At 46.6% G+C, this 25,795-nt stretch overlaps 1 protein-coding gene across 5 annotated transcripts in view; it reads left to right on the top strand.

Moving 5' to 3' along the window:
- LOC106580770 (uncharacterized) overlaps nt 1-23,126 on the top strand; it is a 76,207-nt gene extending 53,081 nt beyond the window's left edge. For 3 of the 5 annotated variants that reach the window (XM_014162162.2, XM_014162165.2, XM_014162166.2), the window contains 16 exons: nt 1,601-1,667; nt 3,844-3,890; nt 5,489-5,639; nt 7,095-7,226; nt 7,374-7,556; nt 7,788-7,880; nt 7,959-8,045; nt 8,248-8,281; nt 8,417-8,494; nt 8,808-8,906; nt 9,493-9,534; nt 9,686-9,696; nt 9,894-10,148; nt 10,364-12,020; nt 12,316-13,471; nt 19,816-23,126. In XM_014162162.2, the coding sequence (XP_014017637.2) occupies nt 1,601-1,667; nt 3,844-3,890; nt 5,489-5,639; nt 7,095-7,226; nt 7,374-7,556; nt 7,788-7,880; nt 7,959-8,045; nt 8,248-8,281; nt 8,417-8,494; nt 8,808-8,906; nt 9,493-9,534; nt 9,686-9,696; nt 9,894-10,148; nt 10,364-12,020; nt 12,316-13,471; nt 19,816-21,802 (6,079 nt within the window). In that variant the 3' untranslated portion in view covers nt 21,803-23,126. The remainder of the gene's footprint in view (nt 1-1,600; nt 1,668-3,843; nt 3,891-5,488; nt 5,640-7,094; nt 7,227-7,373; nt 7,557-7,787; nt 7,881-7,958; nt 8,046-8,247; nt 8,282-8,416; nt 8,495-8,807; nt 8,907-9,492; nt 9,535-9,685; nt 9,697-9,893; nt 10,149-10,363; nt 12,021-12,315; nt 13,472-19,815) is intronic. The other 2 variants (XM_014162164.2, XM_014162163.2) reach the window with 2 other exon arrangements.
- Nucleotides 23,127-25,795: the final 2,669 nt, after the last annotated feature.

Raw genomic sequence — 25,795 nt, 5'->3', positions numbered from 1 at the left:
CCACCCATAATTCCCCCTTGCTTCCCGCAAAACCCTAATGACGCCCTCTTACCGCGGAGGGCAGCCACGGAACAAGCCTCGTCTCCGAGGGAGGAGAGAGTGCCGTGAAAGAATGGAGGGCTGCGGTTTCGCTCCAAACTTTTCCCCCCATCCATATGAAGGCGATCTCCGAGTGTTTACAGAGGGCCTCTGTTTTCCTTTGGAAGAGGGGGGATCCCGGGAGACTGACCAGTCCAGCAGCCCTGGGACTCTCAGAGATGCGGGGAAGTTGGGCTTCGGTAATGAATTGAGTGCAGATGGGCTGCTCATCACGTCGTGTAACCTCAGATACGGGCTGATGGGGCTGCGGTGAATGACACCTTCAGTTTCAGCTCGCTGTCCAGGAATGTGAGGCTAGTTGTCTCTGTTGAGATGTCCCAGTAACCACCAGAGATTGCCATTACAGCCATTAGCCACATCAACATCCATCTTCTCCTAATCAGATCCGGAATTCAAAACGCATCGCTGTCCCTCAACTCTCCCCTCCTCACTACTATTCCTTACCTTTTCCACCATCTCCAGCCAAGAAAATTCTGCACCGATAGTTTTGATTCATTCAGATACTGAATGGAGAGACCCGCTGCTCTCCCCCCCACTGACATCCATGAAGTAGGATGTTAATCAAAAGTTACAGGCTCCTGGAGAGAGCTTGCATATGTGTTTCATAAGAGTTCTGTCCATGGTGATGACGGGGCTAGGGTGAGCTCATGGCACGGGACCACAGGTGAAACGGGTGCACGCGGTTATTTGACCCTTGAAGCAAACACTCGCCCCCTCTCCCCTGTTAAAAGTAGTCTGATCCAGGTCTGTGTTTGTAAGGTGTGGGGGTTGGGGAGGCGGGGGGTGGGGGCTGTAGTGGGACAGCTGGAAGGGGGTTCTGGTTGGGGTTGGCTGATGTGGGGCTAGATGTGTCCCATCTGCATGCATTTAGGAGATAGTTTGGAAGGATCGGAAGGGGAGACATAAATGAATCCTTTGTGGAAATGGAGTTGGGATTTGGGATCCGTCCCTGCCAGGATCGTCTTCGACACCAGCTCCAAGGGCCTCGGTGGAGACGGAATAACAGTCTCCAAACAAAGTTCTCATGAACTGTCCTAGACCTTGACAAACTCACATGCACTCATAAGCACTGCACAGTGTCTACCAAGCAATGTCTGTGCTGTCCATTTTATTTAGTAGTGTATGTGCTCATCATTATGTGTTATGAGTAGTTGTTACATGGATGTTACAGTATTTGACAGTGGTTTGTTTTATCATGACTGAGAGCTGTTGTACTGATTTGTAGAGCATGAGTCCCAGGGATGTAGACGAGTTACAGTGATGTTTCCATGACCTCTGTGTGTTGCAGTGATACATTTACATTGCTGTACTGGTGTTCTCATGGCCCAAGACTGACCTCTGTCTGTCTGTCTGTCTGTCTGTCTGTCTGTCTGTCTGTCTGTCTGTCTGTCTGTCTGTCTGTCTGTCTGTCTGTCTGTCTGTCTGTCTGTCTGTCTGTCTGTCTGTCTGTCTGTCTGTCTGTCTGTCTGTCTGTCTGTCTGTCTGTCTGTCTCTCCCACAGTGAGCTTCTGGAGGACCTGGAGAGGAGTCCTCATGCGGCTGCCATCGCCGAGTGCTTCGTTGAGAGGGTGAGTCACCACATTGCCATGATAAAGCACAAACAACCAGTACATTCACATTACACATTTTCTTTGTGGGTGTTTCCTGATTGGTTGGTCACTGCCAGCCCCTCTTGGGTCATTGCTTAAGACTGGCTTGCTGTGTAGGCTAATGAAGGCTATGACAATATGGTGCTTGTATACAGTAGCTATTTTGTTCTCTGGATGCAGAGCGCTGTTAAAATGTCAAGCAAGCAGATTGTGTGAAACAAACTTTTGTTTCGGCCAAGTAGAGAACCACAGCTGTTTGAAGTGGGCCGCTGACATTGGGTAGTGTGTCAGAGGAAATGTTTGTACTTGGGCTATGTGAGTGTGCGTAGGCCCGTGACCAGAGAGGCATGGTGATTGGTTCTGGTTCTGAAGCGGTGGTGGCGCTGACCCTTTAACCCATGTGCTCACTACAGTTGAGTGGGTCTGCACACCCGCATGGTGCTGTACTGTAGTCGCCTGAGTAATGACACAGAACCACCGCTGATAAAACAGGAACAGTGAAGGGTCCAATCGACCAGGGAAACAGGCTCTCCTTTGTGTCGGCTGGGAAAATGGCCAGCGTCTATGTCCCTGACTCCCAGGGTATGCTTCCATATGTGGGGCTGCAGACGGACACGCCTGGCCCTGCCAAAGCTAGACCAAGACCCAAGAACCAGAATCCCATTTGCGGTCCAGGATCCAATTCTTAGTCCCGTCTCCAGCCTGTACTTTCCTCTTTGGCGCCCAGACCCTCTTATCCAGCAAGTCCCTATAGTTCTCTGCTATTGAATGGGCTACTGTTGTGGCCAATTATAGATGGCTGCGGAAAAAAGAGTACATTCGATTAAGCCATTACCGGCAAGGTTATTCTGGGTTTTGCGATGCTGCTCTGAGCTAGACTAACCTCTCTAAACCGGGTGAGGACAATGGCCCCTCGCTACTGCAGAGTATGTGGAGGTGGCGATATAGGAAATACTCAGAGTGGAACGTGCCAGAGTGGAACGTGGGAAACGCAGTTCAAACGTGACTGTTTCTGCTTGGAATTAGGCCGTACGTGCTCTTAGGTTAGGTGTGGTCAGACACTGGGTCTGTATGGAGTCAGCTGTAGCCTGTAACAATTCACCATCTGCTAAGCTATAACTCTCCAACCCTAGACCTGCTGGCTCTATGTACGACTGAGTGGTAAAGACAAGTATACATACATACACACGTTTTTGGAACATAATATTTAGTTGACCTCACAGAACCATTATCTAAACCTGTAGGAGCCATTTTGGACTGTTTATGAGTTGTGTGTATGTTGTTTGTCAAGGGTTATTTTTTTGCTTGTTTTGTACACTAGAGGGGTCATGGGTCACTGGTCGTGTGTGTATATAGGTAGCACAGGTGACCAGGAAGGGTTGGCACAGGTGACCAGGAAGGGTTGGCACAGGTGACCAGGAAGGGTTGGCACAGGTGACCAGGAAGGGTTGGCACAGGTGACCAGGAAGGGTTAGCACAGGTGACCAGGAAGGGTTAGCACAGGTGACCAGGAAGGGTTAGCACAGGTGACCAGGAAGGGTTAGCACAGGTGACCAGGAAGGGTTAGCACAGGTGACCAGGAAGGGTTAGCACAGGTGACCAGGAAGGGTTAGCACAGGTGATCAGGAAGGGTTAGCACAGGTGAGAGGAGAGGGCATACAGTTCTTACCGTATCACATATACACCTTATAGAATGCCTCTCTGCACCTTTTGTACAGGAATATGTCTTTCGGAGCTATTTATATTTATAGACACAATAAATGGGAACTTCACCCCAAAAGAGTAACGTTTTGTAAAGCTGATTTGTGGATGTGGACAGCTCTCTCCTGTGCCAGTGGCAGTCATAGGGAATCGCCACTACAAAACCTACATAAATGTAAAATGCAATTAGGTTTCTTTAACTTTCTTAGATAAGCTGTTTAGATGAGAATACATGTTTACATAAGTCGGGGAATGGGGTTTTGTAAGGAGATAAAAACAAAGTATTTATTTCTGAGTGAGACCTGGAGAATGATCCTCTTGTGAGGGGAGCTGTCACATGATCATAGGGGGGTTTGTAGCAGAGTGAACATGGAGACCAAAGCTCAGTGTCTCTGGTCTTTCTCACACGTCTCTCTTCTCTGCCATCGGTTTATTTTCTCTCCCTCTTGTTTAGAGCGAAGCCTTCGACATATATACCCTCTACTGTATGAACTACCCCAAGTAAGTCACACACACACACACACACACACCACTGTACTGGTGTGCTCTGTCATTTGACCTAGATCATTGAATGATAGCTATTGTGAAGGGACCTGAGGTGAGAATGTAATGAGTTAAACACAGTGGACAAGTGAAGTTCAAAATACACATTTGAAATTGTTACAGTGGTATAAATATACAATTGTATATTATGGTGGTGGGAAAGAGTACAGCTGTAATCACAATCCTTTATAGAGAGACATCATTATTTCTAATGGTCATTAAGTACGTTTACATGCACACAAAAAAATGTGATATTAAACTGACTATGGCAGAAGGCTGAGTGTAACATTACTCATGTAAACACCTTACTCTGCTTATCTTAATCGGCGTAAGGTCAAAATCGAAGTAAGCACACAGTATGCCGATTAAAACACCCGTTTTTCTGAGCAATCTTTCGAATTATTAGGACATAAACAGCTTAATCGGCGTTCCAGCTGTGTATTTGATCTGCATATGTGCAAGCACCGGGAAGCGCAAGCCTCCCTCTTAAGTGATTTCGGAAAAACGGAAAGTATGCATCTTGTAAATAGTTTTCACATACAAATGTACAAACTCAGAATCAAAAAGTCTTCGCAAAAATAACACCGCCACTGTGGTAGAACGTTTGTCGTGACTGTCGAATTTCTGCATTTATCAAAATTACCATCAGGTAACCTGATTTCAAATGTGTCCACGTTAACAGGGAAATCATTAGGGAAATCATTCTACTTGCAAAGCATGTAAACGTTTTATACAAACTATTAGATTAACCTGAATATCTACAATAATCACATTATTGTGTGCATGTAACCGTAGTCAGCGTCTTGAATAGATCTATTTCAACTACTCAGTGGTCAGACTGACAAGTGAAACCATCAAATCAGAATTAGGTTCATCCAGTGAAAGACTATAGCGACTGATTTAATGATCGCGGTTAGATTCGGTCACTGTTCAAACAGGCTAACTCACAGTTTGCTGTGCGTGCAAAATACAAACCCGTCACAAGCATTTTAGAGGCGGCATCTTTCAAGGCCCGTCAATTCTAATCCCAAGGGCCGCTACTATTTGACTGGCAGATGTTTGAATAGGACTGGATCGCTGCCCGTCACCATGACGATGCGGTGTTCCACATGCTCCGTGTAAACAGCCTTTCGTGTGTCTGTCACAGAGAATAGAAACAAAATTATGTTGGTTATGAGACATTGATGGTGCCCTGACCCTGTACGTGAGCTGTGCGCATTCCTCCAGTGATGTCTTAAAAAGACCTCGTTCATAGCTCATACCGAGATATGCTGTTAACAGATATCAGAGCTTTTGTCTGAGAAAGATATCCCAGTCGGACAGCAAGGGGACTGCAGCAGAATGTTTTACTATATGTAAATAGTTGCGTTCAGACAAAAAGAGGCCCCTCTGAAGGGGGGACCGGAGGCATATGCTGAACACATTACTGTACGCTTCACCATGAGATTAAGTGCTGTCTGGCATAGCAATGAGCCAACTGATGAGTCTTACTGTGAACCCCCCCCCTCTTCCACCAACAACCTCCACCCCCTCTCCTCTTGGATCTCTTTCCCTAGCTCGGTGGCTGTTCTGAGGGACTGCATGAAGAACAAGAGCCTGGTGAGCTTCTTCCAGGAGAGGCAGACCACCCTGTGCCACTCCCTGCCCCTGGAGACCTACCTGCTGAAGCCAGTGCAGAGGATCCTCAAGTACCACCTCCTGTTGCAGGTCAGTATAGGTCATGGCCTGGGTCACAGAGACAATATGATGATACTGATCCAATACTATCAATGTCAAACTTATTCAGAGAATACGACTATATGTATAAACCCTTTATTTTACACAGAGGAATGGTACAGGGCCCGTTGTAGACTGAGTTTCCCTTCAATCCAAAGCATCCTGTTTCTTACTCTGCACTCCTTGCCTTTATTAGTGTGTGATGCTCAGCAGATCAGGGGTGCAGCTAGCGAGTAAATAAAGCATAGAGATGCTGTGAAATGAAATAAGGAGCCTATCATTAACCGAAAACCCCCAAGTCACGCAGACTCTCAACTCATGGCATTTAACTAGCTGTATTTGGACACTGATCAGCTACCTAGGCTTCTCTCTCCAAGCCCATCTCTGTGGTGATTATTCTCAAGTATGGGTAGCTGCAGCCCAATATGGCAAGTGGGTGTGTCGAAAGGAGTGGGTTTATGGAAAGTGAATCAGCTCATTTCACAGTCGATAAACCAGTGCAAATGAGGGAGCTCTATTAACCTGAGCCATGGTGCGCTGGTCTATGGCCCCATTGGCCTGTGATGTGAACAATAATCTGTGCCGCTCTGTCACGTTGTCAACAAGGCAGCATGGTGCACCATCCAGAAACAACTCTTTTCCATAAAATATATATTGGAATTTAGGCTATGTCACTTTTGTTTTGAGACAACTTTGCCGTGGGCTTTGAACGGGGCGTCTGTGTCACACCCGGGAGGCAGCCTGGTTCCAAAACGTATGCAGTCACTTTTCACCCAATGCATACTCCTCCCACCGGGGTAACCTGGGCTAGCTAATCAAATCCCCTCATTGACTAACGCACCAGTGTTGTATGGAGGTGACTGCCGACCAGAAGTGCTTCCCACTGGGGGGGTGTCTTATCACAGTGTCACAGGCGGTAGATAACGTAGCAATTTTTCCCTCCCATGATTTTATAAGTTGGATATCAGCCTACACAAGAAATAACTAATATTGACAACCATCTCGATGTCACTTTGGCACATACAGTAAGCAACAACACCGGGACACAGTGTCCTTCGCTCTCGCTTGCCAAGCACTACTGTCCCGCAACGTTGTGGGAAGTAGAAACCTAGTAGCCAATATTAGGGTGACAGTCACGGTAAGAACACACGTACAACGCATACAAGCAACAATACACCCATCATCAGTGCTTTTAATAAAAAATGGTCAGTTTTATAACTGAAAATGCACAATCATTTGTGTAAACTAAACACTGAAATACAACTAATCCTCTGACTCCAAAACAGAAGTTCAAACTCTCGCGGTACGGTAGTTGCCTGGTTACTCCTTTCCTTTCGACACACCCACTCGCTCGGTCTCTGGTCGCCGTATTGGGCTGCAGCTACCCCTGTCTCGTTGTACCGACACTAATAGAAGCCTAACCTCACTATCACCCCCGTGTGGCAGGAGCTGGCCAAACACTTTGATAAAAGTGACCCTGGCTACGAGGTGGTGGAGGATGCCATCATCACCATGACAGCTGTGGCCTGGTACATCAACGACATGAAGAGAAAGCAGGAGCACGCCATCAGGCTGCAGGTATGGACCACCAGTCAGGCTCTGCCCAGTCACTCACTACAGCAGTTCTGAGGAAACTACAGGATGTGTTATCTATGACTCTGTTTTTGAAGGTTAGAGGTCAACCTTGGGTCAACACAAACATTGCTTTTCTTTTGGCTCTGGCAGGAGATTGAGAGCTTGTTGACCAACTGGACAGGTCCAGACCTGAATGGCTTTGGGGAGCTGGTGTTGGAGGGCTCCTTCAGGGTTCAACGGGTCAAGAAGGAGAGGGCATTCTTCCTCTTCGACAAGATGCTGCTTATCGCTAAAAAGAGGCTGGAGCTTTTCATCTACAGCACCCATATATTTGTGAGTGACGTGCGGACAGCGGAATGAATCGATCAGATTATTTTGTTTCTGTAAATGCTATGGGCATGTATCTTTAGAGATGACGCCTACACCAATCAAAAAAGTGAAATGTTTTTGTTTGTCGCTTGATTCTTTATCGTGTACTGATACACTTATTTCCCCTCCACTGCCTTTCCTCTCATATTTCATTCTCTCCTTTCCCCCCATCTCTCCACCCTTCTCTCCATTCAGTGTTGTAATCTACTTCTGGTAGAAACCATGAAGGACCCCCTGTGTTTTAAGGTGTCCGATCAGACCATCCCCAAACAGCAGCACATTGTACAGGTACGAGTAAACCAAAGAACAGGACATTGTATTGTGTCAGACCAGTGTACATAAACTACCCTCCTACCCATATTACAGACCAAGAACCAGGAGGAGAAACGCCTTTGGCTGCACTACCTCAAGAGACTGATAGTAGAGAACCATCTTGCCTCTCTACCCCAGAAGGTGAAACATTACGGTCAATGCTGCCAATATGAATGGCAATACTTTTCAGCCAAATTTAACACTGAAGGCTGTGGCTGTACTGAAATTGAGAATATTGTATTCACTCTGTAAGGTTGTGCTGCCACCTCATGGCTATTTGAAGTTAATGCAAACACTGTCACAAGTCGAACAATCATTGAAATACCATACATGTATTTTTCAGGCAAGGCAGGTACTCGGTGACAACTTCTGTCAATGTGAGTTTCACATTTCAAACCATCATACTTTCACACACCTACACTTTTCACTTTCAATTTACACTGTATTTGACACCAATCGTGCACAGCTTACAATCATGTACAACTCAGTAACTTGCAATTTCTATTTCACAGCTCCTCAGTTTGATCAGGATCATTTAAAAAAGTCATCTCCAAGATGCAATGAATATCATCGAGGAAGACGCCAATCAGGTCAGGACAAGCCATTCTTACCTGTAATGCACCTAGTATCTCATTTGTGTGTGAACCACTTTTATTTTCTGTTGGATATCTTTACTGGTTTTAAGCACCTTTTTTGTCATAAATCTAGCAAATAACAAAGGCCTTTTGCCTGTCTGGTCTGTGTTTGCTGAGTTAACTGAATGCTGTGTGTGTGTGTGTGTGTGTGTGTGTGTGTGTGTGTGTGTGTGTGTGTGTGTGTGTGTGTGTGTGTGTGTGTGTGTGTGTGTGTGTGTGTGTGTGTGTGTGTGTGTGTGTGTGCGTGTGTGTGCGTGTGTGTGTCCAGAGCCCCCAGAGTTCATCTACACCCCAGAGAAGGCCAAGAAGAGCCTTCCCCTGCTTCTGGAGGGGAACTTGTCCTACCGCCGCGGCAGGAGGCAGTCTGGTGAGACTTCTTAGAGTAGGAGTGCTGATTTAGCCACAGTTTAGCCTTTTAGATCATAATGAATAAGGTTATATGGACAGATCCTAGATCAGCATTCCTACTCAGGAGGCAGTCTGGTGAGACTTCATGTCTATAGAACAGGGTCCACATTCATAAAGAGTCTCGAAGCAGAAGTGCTGATGAAGTATCAGTTAGATCATATATATATTTTTTAAATGTACATTTAACCTTTATTTTAGTCAGTTAAGAACTAATTATCCGGGGAACAGTGGGTTAACTGCCTCGTACTAGGGCAGAACGACCGATTTTAACCTTGTCAGCTCGGGGATTCAATCCAGCAACCTTTCGGTTACTGGCCCAACGCTCTAACCACTAGGCTACCTGCCGCCCCAGTACTGAATAATTAATAAGATTACATGGACAAGGAGCACCTGATCCTGAGACGCTTTATGAACAAGGGCCCAGAGAGGAATCACCTACGGCACATTACTTGGACTAAACGTACAGTTAGCTAGGAAATTTAAATGCATAAATGTAATAATTGGAAATGACAAATTCTTGGATGCTTATGGGTTTTTCTTTACAGCTCCAACTAAAGACTTCGAAACAGCATTTCATGGTGAGAGTGGTGAGAATGCTTCTTAAAGGATTTTGTTTATCTTGCTTCCTGGTAGTACTTCGGTCTGTCAGGGCTGAAAGATTTGGTATGTTTATAATGAAAAGTAAACACACACTTGTTTGTTTCCCACGAACCATTCCCATCTTCTCATGGAATCCAGTCTCTTCAAAGGTAAGCTTGATTCCCGACTTGTTCCACACTTAACCACCCACACAACTGTCGTACACATAAATCAATCATCAAATGATATCTCATTGGAAGGAATTACTATGAGCAATGCCTTGTTGGCGTTAGAAATGCTATTGAGTAACACCCTCCCTTCCTGACTTTCTCTGTCCCCGTGTTTATACGCATGTCCATCTCCATAGGCTGGCAGCGAGGGGGAGCTGTGTCATGGGGCAGATAGCCTGGGATCCTCAGGCAGCACCAACACCCTGGCCTCCTCTGTGATGGAGGTGGAGGCTGAGACAGAGTGGCCGGACTCCTGCCTGGGCCTGGAAGATGAGGATCTATCCCCCCTGACCCTCCCGCCCAACCTCTCCATCACCGAGGAAATCATGCAGTTCATTAACCAGAGCCGCGTGCGAGAGGGAATGGCCGAACTCAAGCATGACATAGTATGGGTGGGCTATATTGTCTTTCACAATTCACACATTGTTAAACAGTTGCCATGGATTTGAAGCAACCTGTGCCACTTGTCTAGTCACTAGACATTAGTGTCTAGTTTTATGAGCTATCAATTCCTTCCTGAGTTAGTGCTGCATTACTTTACCGTGTACATATTTTATGAGCCGCAGGGATGACTGACTTTTTGGTTTTTGTTTCTGTCTCTCCACAGGATTCACCCCTGGATGAGTCTCTGGAGGACCCAACAACTGAGCCACCTCCATGTCCAGTTGCTCAGCAAGGAAATGACCAGCCGCTTGCTTCCCCTACAGAGGAGACTTACGAGTCGCAAGACCTCCATCCCAATAGTCCAGAGGCGATAACAGTGCAACTGGAGGGGAGCAGAACCAAAATGGAAGACCAAACTCTTCCACCCCGTCTGTCCAGTGAGTCCTTAGAGGGAGGTTGTGAAGGTGGAGAGTCAACACCTTTGGCATCTGATGTCATAGAGGAGATGCCTCAGGAGGAGAGCACATCAGCCAAAGAAACCGAGACAGTTGAGGAAAGAACTGCATCAGAGGTGGAGGACGAGCAAACGATCAAAACCATGACACCTCTCTCTCCTCTAAGCCTACCTGACAAAAGGGAGAGGGAGAAAGAACTCTGCTTTGACCTCCCCAACGAGGACAAACCCTCAGAAGCTCCTGTCTCTCATCTCTCCGTCCCAGAGGACACAACACAGAGCCCTCTGGCGCCCAAGAAAGAGACCCAGCTCACCAGGTCCGACAGGCAGATCATCGAGAAGATCCGCAGCTACTACGAGGCGGCTGAGGCCGAGGCAGGAGATGCAGGAGAAGGTGACAGCAGCCCCACCCCCAGGAGAAACAGCTTCTCCCTCATCATCCCCACCGGCCTGGTCAAAGACTCTGTGTCCCGCTTTGCTGTCTTTGGCCACCAGGACAGCCTGTGTGACTCGGAGAGCGGGCGCTCCGATGGGGGGGCAGAACCAGAGCCTGAGTTTGAGCTGCCCTCCCCCCTTCCATCAGTGCCTGACCAGGGAGAGGGAGCCCTCAGCCCAGACTGTTCCTCTACTTCTACTGCAGGTTCCCAGGAAGATCACAGCCAGGCATCAGGTCAGGGTGAGCCTGCTGTGAAGGAATGTAGCGGGTTTGAGCCAGGGAGCAAGCTCCTCCCCTACAAAGAGTTGATGAAGGAGTGGAAAGAGAAGGAGAAAGAAGGAGCTGCTGTTAGTACAGAGAGGGAAATCGCACTTAACCTGTTAACAGACATAAACAAAGAGGCCTCATGCAGTGATGAAGCAGCCAAAGTGATCACAGAAGACCAGCAAGTAATCAACGGCCAGAGACCAAGTCCAAGTGATCTGGACGCAGAAACTAAAGAGGCCCAGAAAGACTCCACTGTCCCTCCACCTACAGGCCTCCACGACAGTAAGACCGCCCCAGTATCCCAGGCTGGTTTGGGCAGAATCAGAGACAGGAGTTCCCTCACTGGGAACCTAGAGGGCCTACCCAGCCAGATCAAGGTGGGCCGCTGGTCCCGCCACTGTAAAATGGTGTCCTCCAGCCAGACCCTGTACGAGGGGGCAACGGTCGCAGACGTGGCGGGGATAGGCCTGTTCGAGGCCAGCCCCGGTGATCCATGTCTGGTGGAGAACTCGGAGAGGATCCTCAGTAAGGTTCAAATGCTGGCTCGCATGTACAGCGCAAAGGCCAGCATCATGAAGGTGCCACTTCACCACAAGAGGGTGTGTGTGGGTCGTGCACCGTGGACCGTCACCACCAGGCACAGTGTCCCCCCTCAGGCCCAGCCACCACAGCAGCATCGTGGGGAGAAGATTACAGTAAAGAGAGCTCAGAGCCATTCCACTGGTCAGTACATTTAACATCCTTTAGGAATGGCTATGATTTGATTTAATAGTGTAGTTGTGATGAAATCTGAAGACTTCTTGGTGTCTTATTGTTTCATTTTCACTGAATTTGTTTTAGTAAACACTATTAATAATGGAATAACACTTACAAACTGTGATTTATCATGTTTGATAGTGAAAGTAAAGCCTTCATATGGTTAGTTAGGAAACACTATGAATAAAACATGACATGTAAAGCCTCCATATTGTGTATCAGTGAATGACAGTGTTTGGGATGTTTTTTGTGGGTTTTACAGGTTGCCAAGAGATTACTTCAGTTTCCTCAGAACCCCAGCTCTTTGGCCACGTCCTTGTCAGTGAACAGCTGTCCCCCACCTACCGCCAGCAGGAGAATAGCTACGTCCTGGCCGGACCCAGGGACAGTGTTACCAACCTGGGAAACACGTCCATTACCTCTCCACCCTCCTCCCCTCTGACCACCCCACCAAAAACCCCTCAGGTTGGGCCTGAGGAGGTAGTGACGACTGCTGTGGAGGGGAAGCTTATGGAGAACCAGTCTGAGGAAGCAATCTCAGAAGCTGAGATGCAGAGACCTCACTCCAAGAAGGGCTTCCCAGTCCAGGAAGGCCCCATCCAAGGGTTAAGGATTGAGGTTCCAGCTGATGGTCATCCAGGGACCCCAGAGATGTCTGTGAATCTCAGCAGGACTCAGGCAGAGCAGAAAGGACATCATCTGTACTCCATCAGGGAAGATCCTTCTCTGGGGACAGCAACCTCTTTAGCAGGCCCATGTGGGAACAAAGACGGGTCTCCAGGGGTTGGAGCTGCAGAGGAACTGCTGAAGACCATTCAACAGCAGGCTCCAACTGAACCAGAGACAAGCCAGGTGGTGAAGCCAGACGAAGACAATTTAAACACCAAGATAATGTTACCTTATGTGGCCAGTGGGGCTCAGAGGGGGAGTTCACCCCAGATGGCCCCTGGTCATCAAAGTAAAGCTGAATCCACCAAAGAGAAACTACGAGATGGCACTCTAGATGATTGGGATGTTTCACCGGCATCGTCAAAGATTTCCCCCCATATCTCCGACACATCTCCCACACAACAGAGGTCCATCTCTGGGCTAACTGAGGGGTCAAACCCCTTAGTGTGGCATCCCACTCAGTCACCTATGACTGAACCCATGCAAGCAACACATACATCTGGTCAGAGAGTCAAGGAGAGTCAAGTCCTAGAGGATTCCAAAGAAAAAGAGGGGGAGATGGTTCCCCATCCGTGGTCATCGCTCCAAAGCCCGACACCTATACATCCGCCAGGGGTGCAGTCCTCTGACTGTCTGCCTAAGTTCACCAGCCAAAGACCACCCAACCTGCACCTGCCCACTAGCATGGGTAGAAGGAGCCTTCCTATCAATTGGAACGGATCAAACAACGCCACACTCCCCAGCCAAAGGTACAGTATTTAATAGGACTTAATAGTACAGTAGTAACACAATTTCACCGGTCCATTGCTTAATTCTTCCACGAAGAGTTCTTGTAGATAATAAGCAGAATCTACCACACACCCAAAACCGATTTGTGAAGGTGCTGGAGGCAAAAGGCAAAACTGGAAAAACATTAAAGAAATTTGCATCTGACTGGAAGAGTGCAGAGACTTTTTCCTGTTTCTCGACTAAGAGTTCTTAAAGAAATTCCATGAATAAGATAAGACAGTACATTGTTATTCACAGAGTAGATGGAAAGAAAGCATTTTAGTGAAATGCTATATGCATTATGATTTATTTTGACTATTTTCTACATTGTAGAATAATAGTGAAGACATCAAAACTATGAAACGACACATATGGAATCATGTAGTAACCAAAAAGGTATTTAACAAATCTAAATATATTATAAATTTGAGATTCTTTAAAGCAGCCAATCTTTGCCTTGATGACAGCTTTGCACACTCTTGGCATTCTCTCAACCAGCTTCACCTGGAATGCTTTTCCAACAGTCTTAAAGGAGTTCCCACATATGCTGAGCACTTGTTGGCTGCTTTTCCTTTACTCTGCGGTCCAACTCATCCCAAACCATTTCAGTTGGGTTGAGGTCGGGTGATTGTGGAGGCCAGGTCATCCGATGCAGCACTCCATCACTCTCCTTCAGCCTGGAGGTGTGTTGGGTCATTGTCCTGATAGTCCAACTAAGCACAAACCAGGTGGGATAGTATATCGCTGCAGAATGCTGTGGTAGCCATGCTGGTTAAGTGTGCCTTGAATTCTAAATAAATCACTGACAGTGTCACAAGCAAAGCACCCCCACACCATCACACCTCCTCCTCCATGCTACACGGTGGGAACCACACATGTGGAGATCACCCGTTCACCTACTCTGCATCTCACAAAGACACAGCGGAACCAAAACTCTCAAATTTGGACTCATCAGACCAAAGGACAGATTTCCACCAGTCTAATGTCCATTGCTCGTGTTTCTTGGTCCAAGCAAGTCTCTTCTTATTGGTGTCCTTTAGTAATGGTTTCTTTGCAGCAATTTGACCATGAAGGAAAGATTCACACAGTATCCTCTGAACAGTTGATGTTTAGATGTGTCTGTTACTTGAACTCTGTGAAGCATTTATTTGGGCAGCAATTTCTGAGGCTGGTAACTCTAATGAACTTATCCTCTGCAGCAGACATTAACTCTGGGTGTTCCTTTCCTGTGATGGTCCTCATGACAGGCAGTTTCATCATAGCGCTTGATGGTTTTTGCAACGGCACTTTAAAAAACGTTCAAAGTTGTAAATGGCTCAAACGCATTAAGAAGGAAAGAAATTCCACAAATTAACTTTTAACAAGGCACACCTGTTAATTGAAATGCATTCCAGGTGACTACCTCATGAAGCTGGTTCAGAGAATGCCAAGAGTGGGCAAAGCTGTCATCAAGGCAAAGGGTGGATACTTTGAAGAATCTCAAATATAAAATATATTTTGATTTGTTTAACACTTTTTTTGGTTACTACATGTTTCCATATGTGTTATTTAATAGTGTTGATGTCTCCACTATTATTCTACAATGTAGAAAATAGTAAAAATAAAGAAAAACCCTTGAATGAGTAGGTGTGTCCAAACTTTTGACTGATACTGTAAGTATTCACACCCCTGAGTCAATACATGTTAGAATCATCTTTGCCAGCTATTACAGCTGTGAGTCTTTCTGGGTAAGTCTCTAAGAGCTTTGCATACCTGGATTGTACAATATTTTCTAATTATTCTTTTTGAATTTCTTCAGACTCTGTCGAGTTGGTTGCTGATCATGGCTAGACAGCCATTTTCAAGTATTGCCATATATTTTTAAGCCAATTCTTTTCAAAACTAACTAGGCCACTCAGAAACATTCAATGTCATCTTGGTAAGCATCACCAGTGTATGTTTGGCCTTGTGTTTTAGGTTATTGTCCTGCTGAAAGGTGAATTTGTCTCCCAGTGTTTTTTGGAAAGCAGACTGAACTAGGTTTTCCTCAAGGATTTTGCCTGTGCTTTGCTCTATTCCATGTATTTTTATCCTTAAAAAAATCTCCCTAGTGCTTACCGATGACAAGCCTACCCATACCATGATGCAGCCACCACCATGCTTGAAAATATGAAGACTGGTACTCAGTGATGTGTTGTGTTGGATTTGCCCCAAACATAACGCTTTGTATTCAGGACATAAAGTTAATTTCTTTGCCACATTTTTTGCAGTTTTACTTTAGTTCCTTATTGTAAACAGGATGCATGTTTTGGAATATTTTTTATTCTGTACACGCTTCCTTCTTTTCACTCTGTCATTTAGGTTAGTATTGTGCAGTAACTGCAATGATGTTGATCCATCCTCAGTTTTCTCCCATCACAGCCAATAAACTCTGTAACTGTTTTAAAATCACCATTGGCCTCTTGGTGAAATCCCTGAGCGGTTTCTTTCCTCTCCGGCAACTGAGTTAGGAACGACGCCTGTATCTTTGTAGTGACTGGGGTGTATTGATACACCATTCAAAGTGTAATTAATAACTTCACCATGCTCAAAGGCATATTCAATGTCAGATTTTTTTTTTTAATCCATCTTCAAATAGGTGCCCTTCTTTGTGAGGCATTGGAAAACCTCCCTGGTCTTTCTGGTTGAATCTGTGTTCGAAATTCACTGAGAGACTGAGAGACCTTACAGATAATTTAATGTGTGGGGTACAGAGATGAGGTAGTCATGTTAAACACTATTATTGTACACAGAGTCCATGCAACTTATTATGTGTGTAACTGGGTGCGTACTGGCGGCAGAGAAGTCAGGCGCAGGAGAGCGAAAACTGATTTACAACGGTGTCGTTTAATTAACATAAAAACCACCGTAAACAGAACAATCAATGAATGGGTCAAACAAAACCCGGTATCCACCAGCATAACATACACAAGCACTACAAGAAACAATTCCGGACAAGGACATGGGGGGAACAGTGGGTTAAATACACAACATGTAATTGATGGAATTGAAACCAGGTATGAGGGAAGACAAGACAAAACCAATGGAAAATGAAAGGTGGATCGGTGACGTCGACCGCCGAACGCCGCCCGAACTAGGAGAGGGACAGACTTCGGCGGAAGTTGTGTGTCACGTCCTGACCAGTAAAGGGGTCACTTGTAATTGTAGTATGGTCAGGGCGTGGCAGGGGGTGTTTGTTTTGTGTGTTTTGGGGTTTGTTTGTTTCCAGGGGAGTGTTCACTCTCTCTTTAGTAAATTACGAAGATGAGTACTATACCCGCTGCATTTTGGTAACCTTTCATCGACGCCTGGGACAGAACCACCCACCAGAAGAAGACCAAGCAGCGGAAGAAGGAGCAGCAGGAGAAGTATTTGGAGTCATGGACGTGGGAGGAGATCCTCGATGGCAAGGGTCCATGGAGCCAGGCTGGGGAGTACCAGCGATTGAAGAAGGAGCTGGAGGAAGCAAAGAGGGAACGACGGAGGTACGAGGCGTTGTATCCTCCTATTCAGGAGGTGAAGAGGCAGCCCCCCCCAAAAAACATTTTTGGGGGGCAGCATAAGGGGAGTGTTGCTAGGTCAGGGGGGAACCCTGACCTAACTTCCTGGGCTATACGGAGGGAGCCATGGAGGAAACCAGAGCCGGTCGAGGAGTCAAGAGTGGATGACGATGCTGGATTCCGGGGAAAGGGACCGGTGGAGAGCGCACGACGGAGCAGACGCACAGAGGGAGGAGCTAGGCAGCATGGAGGTATGGGCACTATGTCGCCCATAAGCACTCAGAGCCCGGTGCGGTCGATACAGGCTCCGCAACATTGTCGTGCGACAGCTAGCCGGCAGCCAGGAAAAAGTGCGCCGGCGCAGCGTATCTGGCCTCCAGTGCGGCTCCTCGGCCCAGGATATCCCACGCCTGCTCCACGCACGATACCCTGCATTCCCCAGCACAGCCCAGTTCGTCCTGTGCCAGCGCTTTGCCCTTGCCGGGCTAGAGTGAGCATTGAGCCAGGACGGGTTATGCTGGCTGTAAGTGTCAGACCTCCAGAGAGAATCCTGCGCCCAGGATATCCTACGCCTGCTCCAGGTATGGTGCGCCGCATTCCCCAGCACAGCCCAGCTCGTCCGGTGCCAGCGCTCCGCCCTTACCGGGCTATAGTCAGCATTGGGCCGGGACGGGTTGTGCCAGCCCTGAGCGCCAGACCTCCAGTGCGCCTCCAAGGCCCAGTACGTCCTGTGCCTGCTCCGCGCACTCTCCGTCCAGTGACGCTCCTCAGCCCGGAGCCTCCAGCGACGCTCCCCAGTCAGGAGCCTCCAGCGACGCTCCTCAGCCCGGAGCCTCCAGCGACGCTCCTCAGCCCGGAGCCTCCAGCAACGCCTCTCAGCCCGGAGCCTCCAGCGATGCCTCTCAGCCCGGGGCATCCAGCGACGCCTCTCAGCCCGGGGCCTCCAGCGATGCCTCTCAGCCCGGGGCCTCCAGCGACGCCTCTCAGCCCAGAGTCTTCTGAACGGGAGCTACGCCCAGAGCCAGAGCCACCTCCGTAGTTGGAGGATTGGGGGGGGGTGTTAGCCCTTCCCTCCCTCCCTTTAGGTTTGGGGTTGGTTTTGTGGGTTTCTTTTGTTTTGGAGGTGCAGTCGGGGTCTGCATCTTCGGGGGGGGTAATGTCACGTCCTGACCAGTAAAAGGGTCATTTGTAATTGTAGTATGGTCAGGGCGTGGCAGGGGGTATTTGTTTTGTGTCTTTTGGGGTTTGTTTGTTTCCAGGGGATATGTTCTAGTTTTCTGTTCCTATGTGTGGCCAGATATGGCTTCCAATCAGAGGCAGGTGTCTTTCGTTGTCTCTGATTTGAAGCCATACTTAGGCAGCCTGTTTTTCCTGTGTTTTTGTGGGTGGTTTTCTGTATAGCCGTGTGCCTTACAGAACTGTTGATGGTCGTTTGTTATTTTTGTTTAAGTGTTCACTCTCTCTTTAATAAATTACGAAGATGAGCACTATACCTGCTGCGTTTTGGTCACCTTTCATCGACGCCTGTGACATCGTGACAATGTGACTTGTTAAGCACATGTTTACTCCTGAACTTATTTAGGCTTGCCATAACAAAGAGTTTGAATACTTATTAACTCAAGACATTTCAGCTTAAAAAATGTATTAATTTGTAAACATTTCTAAAAGCATCATTCCACTTTGACATTATGGGGTATTGTGTGTAGGCCAGTGTCACAAAATCTAAATTTAATCAATTTTAAATTCATGCTGTAACACTACATAATATGAAAAAATTCAAGGGGTTTGAATACTTTCTGAAGGCACTGTAGACGCAAAGTATGTGAAAAGGCCCCTGAATGTCCACAGCTTTAGAGGTTATATCGAGTGGTAAAATTATCCATAGTTCCTATTTTGCTGTATAATAATAAATATATAAATTGTTTAGTTTTATTTTGTGTACATCGCTGCTAAGAGCTGAATTGCATATATAAAAGTACACACGGTGTCACACTCTGACCTAGGAGAGCTGTGTTTTCTCTGTTTAGCTAGGCCAGGGTGTGATAGGTGGGTGGGCATTCTATGTTTTGTGTTCTATGTTTTGGCCGGGTATGGTTTCCAATCAGAGGCAGGTGTCTATCATTGTCTCTGATTGGAAGCCATACTTAGGCAGCCTGTTTTTCCTTTGTTGTTTGTGGGTAGTTGTTTTCCGTTTTGTCAGTGTACCTTACAGAACTGTTGTCAGTCGTTTTATTGTTTTGGTTCGAGTGTCTTCATTAAAAGTTTAAATATGAGCACTATACAGGCTGCGCTTTGGTCTACTCATTTCGACGCCTGTGACACACGGACTGTCAAAGTAGTTTATATACACGAGACTGAGCTATCGCTGCCTGCAGTCCTCTCCTCTCAATCCTGCTTCTCCTCAAGCCAGTGTTGTGGCATTAATCAGTCCCTCCAGGATTTCGTCGGGATTTTTTGTGATATTTTGCATGGCAATATGCAGTGATTTAATCGAATTTGTAGTGAAAATGCACTGACGAGGATCTTTTTGTTGTTGACGTGTGGCTTGATTGATCCATATTATGCAGTGATTGGTTGAAATTCCGAGCCCTCTTTTTGTACTGCACTGATGGGTCAGTTTTAAGCGATAATATTGCGATGATTTGGCTGTTTTATGTGGAGATAGTGCAGTGATTGGTCAAATTTGCAAGCCCTTGCATATTATGTGTGAAATTGTTGATTTTGCTCAAAATGTTGCCATCGCGGAATCCTGGAGGGACTGATTAATCAAGTCCATTAATTTCCTCTTCTCTTTCCTTTGGTTATAGACTACCACCTGCTCCACTGAAGTCCAGAGAGCCAGGCCAGGATCCTTCAGTCCCATCCATCCACGCCTCAGGGTTGTCCCCCATCAGACAACCTTCCTCCCAGTCTTCACTGGAGAGATCAGCCACCCTGCCTCCAGGTATCGGCCATCCCATGGATGCCAAGCCCCCCTCCGCCTTCAGCCCCAGTCTCCACCATCGCTCTCCCTCCCCAATCAGGGGACTCCCCTGCTCCTCTCCCACCCCTTCTGCCTTGACCAAGTCCCTGGCTGCCTTCTGCATCAGCCAGTCCATCAGCCAGAGTCTGGCCAAGAAGAACGCTCGCCTCCAGGACCAGGCCACCCCTCCCCCAGATAGTCCAGTCCCTCTGGCTCCCGCTCCCACTGCATCCCCACTCAGGATGAGGTCTCCCTCCCCCAAACTCTCCCCTGGCCCTAGCGGCCCCCCTCAGTGTCTCCCTTCCCCTCTCCGGTCTACTTCACTTCGCTCCAGCCCATGCGCATCCCTATCCCCAGCCCTGTCCCCCCCACCATACCGCAGCCAGCACTCAGTCTCCCCAGCCCCCCCAGTCAGCCTGCATCAAACCGCCTCTTCCTCTGCCTCCCCCAGGCCTGTTGCCCTAGACCAGCCACGTTATATTGGTTTGAATGGAAATAGCAACAACAACAACAACACCACTAGCGGAGGATTGGCCGTGAATCACCGGAAGCCACCGTTAGCGAGTGCCAATAGTATACCCCATCCCCATGATTCTCTTTGGAGTGGTTCTACTCACACTTCCAACAGAGTGGCAAGGCCCTTCTCTGCCTCAGAGCCCAGCTCACGAGTGCAGTCCCCCTCTCACTCCCCATCTCCATTCAGCAGGATCTGCTCCCCACCCCCTGTCCAGAATCATACAGGCCCTCTGATGAACAAGCCCCCCAACCCTAGAAGCACCCGGGCAGGAGGGGCTAGCCCCTTCAACCACCTGGGCCTCTCCCTGGAGCTCTCCAGGGCCTCCTCAGCCTGCTCCTCAGGCATCACCTCCCCTCGTATTACCTCCCCTCCGCCCATCGGGGTTCCTGCCAATGTGTGGGGAGTCGCCGCTCCTCAGCCGCGGAATGCCAAATTGGCATTCCCTCCCTCCTCCATAGCCTCACCCACATGGAGAGATGGCTTATCCCCCTCCCCGTCCATTCAGAGAAGCTACAGCACCGCCTCCCCTCCCCCATCTGGTTTCTCCTCATGCTCTCCAACCCCTTCTCAGAACCTGCGGAGGACCAAGGGGAGCAGCCTGCCCTTCTTCAGCCTGGCTGACCGACCACCCAGCCCAGTCAAGAATGGGAGAAGGTCATGGGGAGAGAGCGGAAGGCGCAGGGCTGTGGGTGCGGAGCAGGAGTCTGGGCTGATGAGCCCCCGAGGGGGATCCTACTCCAACAGTGGCTCCTACAGCGGCTCCAACAGCGGCTCCCCATCCTGCCTCAGCCCCGGCGCCTTGTCCCCTGTCAGACTGGCCCCTGGGAAGAGCAACCACGGCGGGCAACACTTCACCAGCATTGCCTGGCCCGACGTACGAGAACTCCTGACCAAGTATGACAGTGGAGACAGCCCTGACCGGAGCGCTCCAACCTCCCCTGTCTGGCCTCAGGATGAGTGGGGTGACCCAGACCTTGGGGAGGACAGTTGCCGGAGCCGCCTGATCTGTGCCTATGTGCCTCGGGCCTCCCCAGCCCCAGACATGGGCACGCCCATCCAGTACCCTCACAGGAGTGAGCCAAAGCCAGAGGACACCTCCTCAATGCAGGCAGACAGAAGGACTCTAAAGACTAGCTATGCTACCACAGTGAACCTGCAGATTGCTGGCAGTGGACGAATCACTTCCTTCAGCAACACCCAGGTTAGCTTGAGCCAGACCTTAGCCCCTGTGGTAGACAGCCAGGGCAGACGGAGGGTCAGCATCAATGCCTGCAACCTCACCCTTCCTGTTCCCCAGAACTGCAAGAGGCTGTGAGGGGCTGCGATTGGGGGACCTCCTCCAAGGTGCCTTATGCCTCAGTGAAAGTCTAAATAGGCACTTTACCCTGAAACAGTGGTGTTCATATAGATCCTATGAGATATAACTCCAGGTCATAAGGTAATGAATTACATTAGACTTAATTGGACAGTAGACTGAATCACCTGTTCTTCCAGATGACAATCTGACAATGTCAGGGATTCTGCAACCAACTCCACGTACCACCGTCCGGCCACCTACATCACTGTCCAACAGGACACCGACTGAACCCACAGACAAATGTCTTTTCCGGTGTCGTTTTTATTAGTCTTTTTGTTCTTGTTTGTTCTTTCCAAATAAATTCTGTTAAACAAAAAACAATGTATTGTTTACCAAACTCCTGTGTTTGTGCTTGTGGCTGGCATGGTGAAAACTGTCAATTATTTTCTTTTATTTATGAAGTAGTCTTATTTTGTCTGCATTTCTGGCACTTAATTTTATGTCTTTATTTTGCACAATGTCCTCAGCTGTTGTCACGACTTCCGACGAAGTCGGCTCCTCTCCTTGTTCGGGTGGCGTTCGGCGGTGGACGTCACTGGCTTTCTAGCCATCGCCACTCCATTTTTCGTGTATCCATTTGTTTTGTCTTGTTCCCTGCACACCTGGTTTTCATTCCCCAATCAATCTACATGTATTTATTCCTCTGTCCCCATCATGTCTTTGTGAAAGATTGTTTGTGTTACGTGTTTATTGTTAACGCGCCAGACTGGTTTGTTTTTTCCGTGGTATTTCACGAAGATGTTTATTGTTAAACATAATTCTTGTGACTGTTTTGTGCGTTTTGCACTTTTGCCTCAATAAAGTGTGCTCCTGTTCACAAATCTCTGCTCTCCTGCACCTGACTTCGCTACCAGTACGCACACACCTGACAGCTGTGTGTGTTAAGACGTATCTGTGAAGGTAGATTTTATTTCACACCAAATCATTATATTATGTGTTCTAACCTATGTAGTTTTATCAGTGATTCAAAAATATGATTTATTTGGTTACATAAGAGCTGAAAATAAGGGCAACAAATTTCAGGGAAAACAAAGTGTAAGAAAATGTATGTTGTGAGTCATTCACATGCATTTTTATTGCTGTACAACACAGTGTCTTCAGGCTACTGTGTCCCATTTTGATAGTATAGACCTAGCTACTTTTTTAAGTACCGTATTTAAATATCAGTTTTGAAATTGTGTGAGCTCCTGTGGTCAAAAGACTCAAACAACTACTGTGTTTATTACTTATGTGTATTTCAGTTATTTGTACTCCAATAATAATAAAAATATTAAAGACCCTTTGATGTTGTCTGTCTCCTGTATAAATCCTCCAAGTATACCTATTATTGATTAGTCAATATCCTAGAAAACATAGTTATTAACACTGAATGCCAATTTTTCTATGCCTACTTTTCCGAAGGAAAATCGTTCCCTGGACCTGATCGACGTGCCTGTGTCAAGGTCGATCGGAAGTGGGTGAATGATTATGAAGAATAGTGATGGAAGCTCGGCTCTTTTTACTGACTCGGATCTTTTCGACTCGTTCAGTCAAAATAAATCTTTCGACTCATTTCGTTCATTTGAGTCATTAATCCTGCTGTAGAATTAAACGAACGACTAAAATGAACGATTCAATAAGAAAAATGAATCATGACTCTCGAGTCAGTATAAAAAGTAGCGTTCAAAAACAAAATTCGTTCGCGAACTGCACATCACTAATAAAGAACTGGGGCTGTGTTTGGGTTGGACTCTCTAGGCTACGCTCTGAGTGTAACATTTGAGTATTTGAAATTTCACGATTTTGTTGCAGTACAAATATTATAGATTTTAGCTACACAATTTGAACTTCAACTGTGGATTTTAAAGTGTCCTAGATCAACTCATCTGCTTCTTGACGGAATTACTTTTGTTTTCACTTTGTTCCTACATATGGTGCAAACGTCAGTAGCCTTCCAAGCTGATTTACCATGTCCGGGTAAATTACTGCAATATGTGTGAACCAGTAGCCTACTGTAATAGAGAATAATGTTGCATTTCTTTTGAGTACCTATCCCAAATGACACTGAAAAAACGGAACTATCTTCTTTGCATAAATCGCGCGGTGACTTCCTTTTACAGTAGGCTAGGCTGTATGAGATTCATATTTTTGATGTATTTAACTAGGCAATAATTTCCCGTAAAATAGATTTCATGAATCCTGTGGTGTTTATTTAGCCCTGGTAGCACACGCTTTCAGGTGAATGTTCAAAGTGCAATAACGACCATGCCAGTCCAGGCATTGCTTACATATCTATCCTATTAGATTCTAAGCTGCGGGAGGATCTCAGAAAATCGATTTTCTTCACTACTACAACTTTGGGAGATATTTCAACAAAACGATTTTGTGAAATGTTGAAAAGATATACAAGCAGGAAAGCCTTAATAAGATAAATAAAACAAGTTTTAGATCATTTTTGAACAAAGTAGTAATATGTTGGATGACTGTGTTGGGGGCAACTCGCCCCTCGCTCCCTAGTACACTACTGTTACATCATGTCAATTTCATTATAACATCATTTTGCTCCCAAGTCAGGTATGGTGTTCATAAATTAACTCTGGAGTGCCAGAGTGCACTCGTAAATTCAGAGCCTTCGCTCTCGGATTGTTCAGGGCGCACACTGAAACTGGATGCTCACGCAGAGTAGTAGGGTTGATCTGAACGTTCTGACCTCACAACGGCAGTCACGCTAACTTGCCAGCAATTTAATTAGGCTACATTTTTCTGCAACGTTTTTACTGACAACGGTCATATTCAACGGGTGTTGCGCGTTCGTAAATTCGCCAGTTATTCTGCGCTCTGGCACACTCCGACAAGAGTGTTTTGAAATCGGAGCCAGACTGAATTTACGAACACACCCTACACCCTACACTTCTCGACCCAGTCCAGAGGAGACTTGGAGCAACGCGGACCGTGTGGCGCAAGTGGAGATTTGCGGAGCTTGCTGATGGTTAGTAAGTGTCCTTTGGGCTGCAAAAGTGTTCTAAATAAAAATGAGGGCTTTTAACTAACTTTTACGACTTGCTCTTTTTATTATTAGATGGTTATGTGTTTATTTGTTTATTATTTGATTTAGAATTGTAGGACCCTGTCACGTTGTATAAATGATAGGAGACAGGCGCAGGAATACGAAATATGCTTTTTATTTACTTCACCCAAGATAGCGCATGTCGTGAACATGACGGGGACGAAACCAAAAACAAACACGTAAAATATAACACAAGGCTGTAACCCAAACAAAGAGCGAGGTGTAAACCTCGAATATATATACACAGGACGAGACCCGTAATAACAAGAGCACAATAACGCGTAGTACCAAAGCCGAAACAGAGCACAGGTGCTCACAAGACCAACGGACATGGAACAATAACCGACAAGGACAAGGGGGGACAGAGGGCACCTATATGCACATACTAATCAGGGAAAATGGGAACTTCCGGTGTCGTAAAAATCTGCCGTTTCCAGCTACAATAGTAATTTACAACATTAACAATGTCTACACTGTATTTCTGATCAATTTCATGTTATTTTAATGGACATAAAATGGCTTTTCTTTAAAAAAACAAGGACATTTCTAAGTGACCCCAAACTTTTGAACGTAGTGTGTGTGTGTGTGTGTGTGTGTATATATATATATATATATATATATATATATATATATATATATATATATACAGTACCAGTCAAACGTTTGGACACCTACTCATTCCAGGGTTTTTCTTTGTTTTTACTGTTTTCTACATTATACATTTACATTTTACATTTTAGTCATTTAGCAGACGCTCTTATCCAGAGCGACTTACAAATTGGTGCATTCACCTATAATATCCAGTGGAACAACCACTTTACAATAGTGCATCTAAATCTGAATGATAGTGAAGACATCAAAACTATGAAATAAAACATATGAATCATGTAGTAGCCAAAAAAGTG

This window comes from Salmo salar, chromosome ssa20, assembly GCF_905237065.1.
Source record: "Salmo salar chromosome ssa20, Ssal_v3.1, whole genome shotgun sequence".
Taxonomy (NCBI): Eukaryota; Metazoa; Chordata; class Actinopteri; order Salmoniformes; family Salmonidae; genus Salmo; species Salmo salar.
This window is presented reverse-complemented; position numbering and strand designations above follow the sequence as displayed.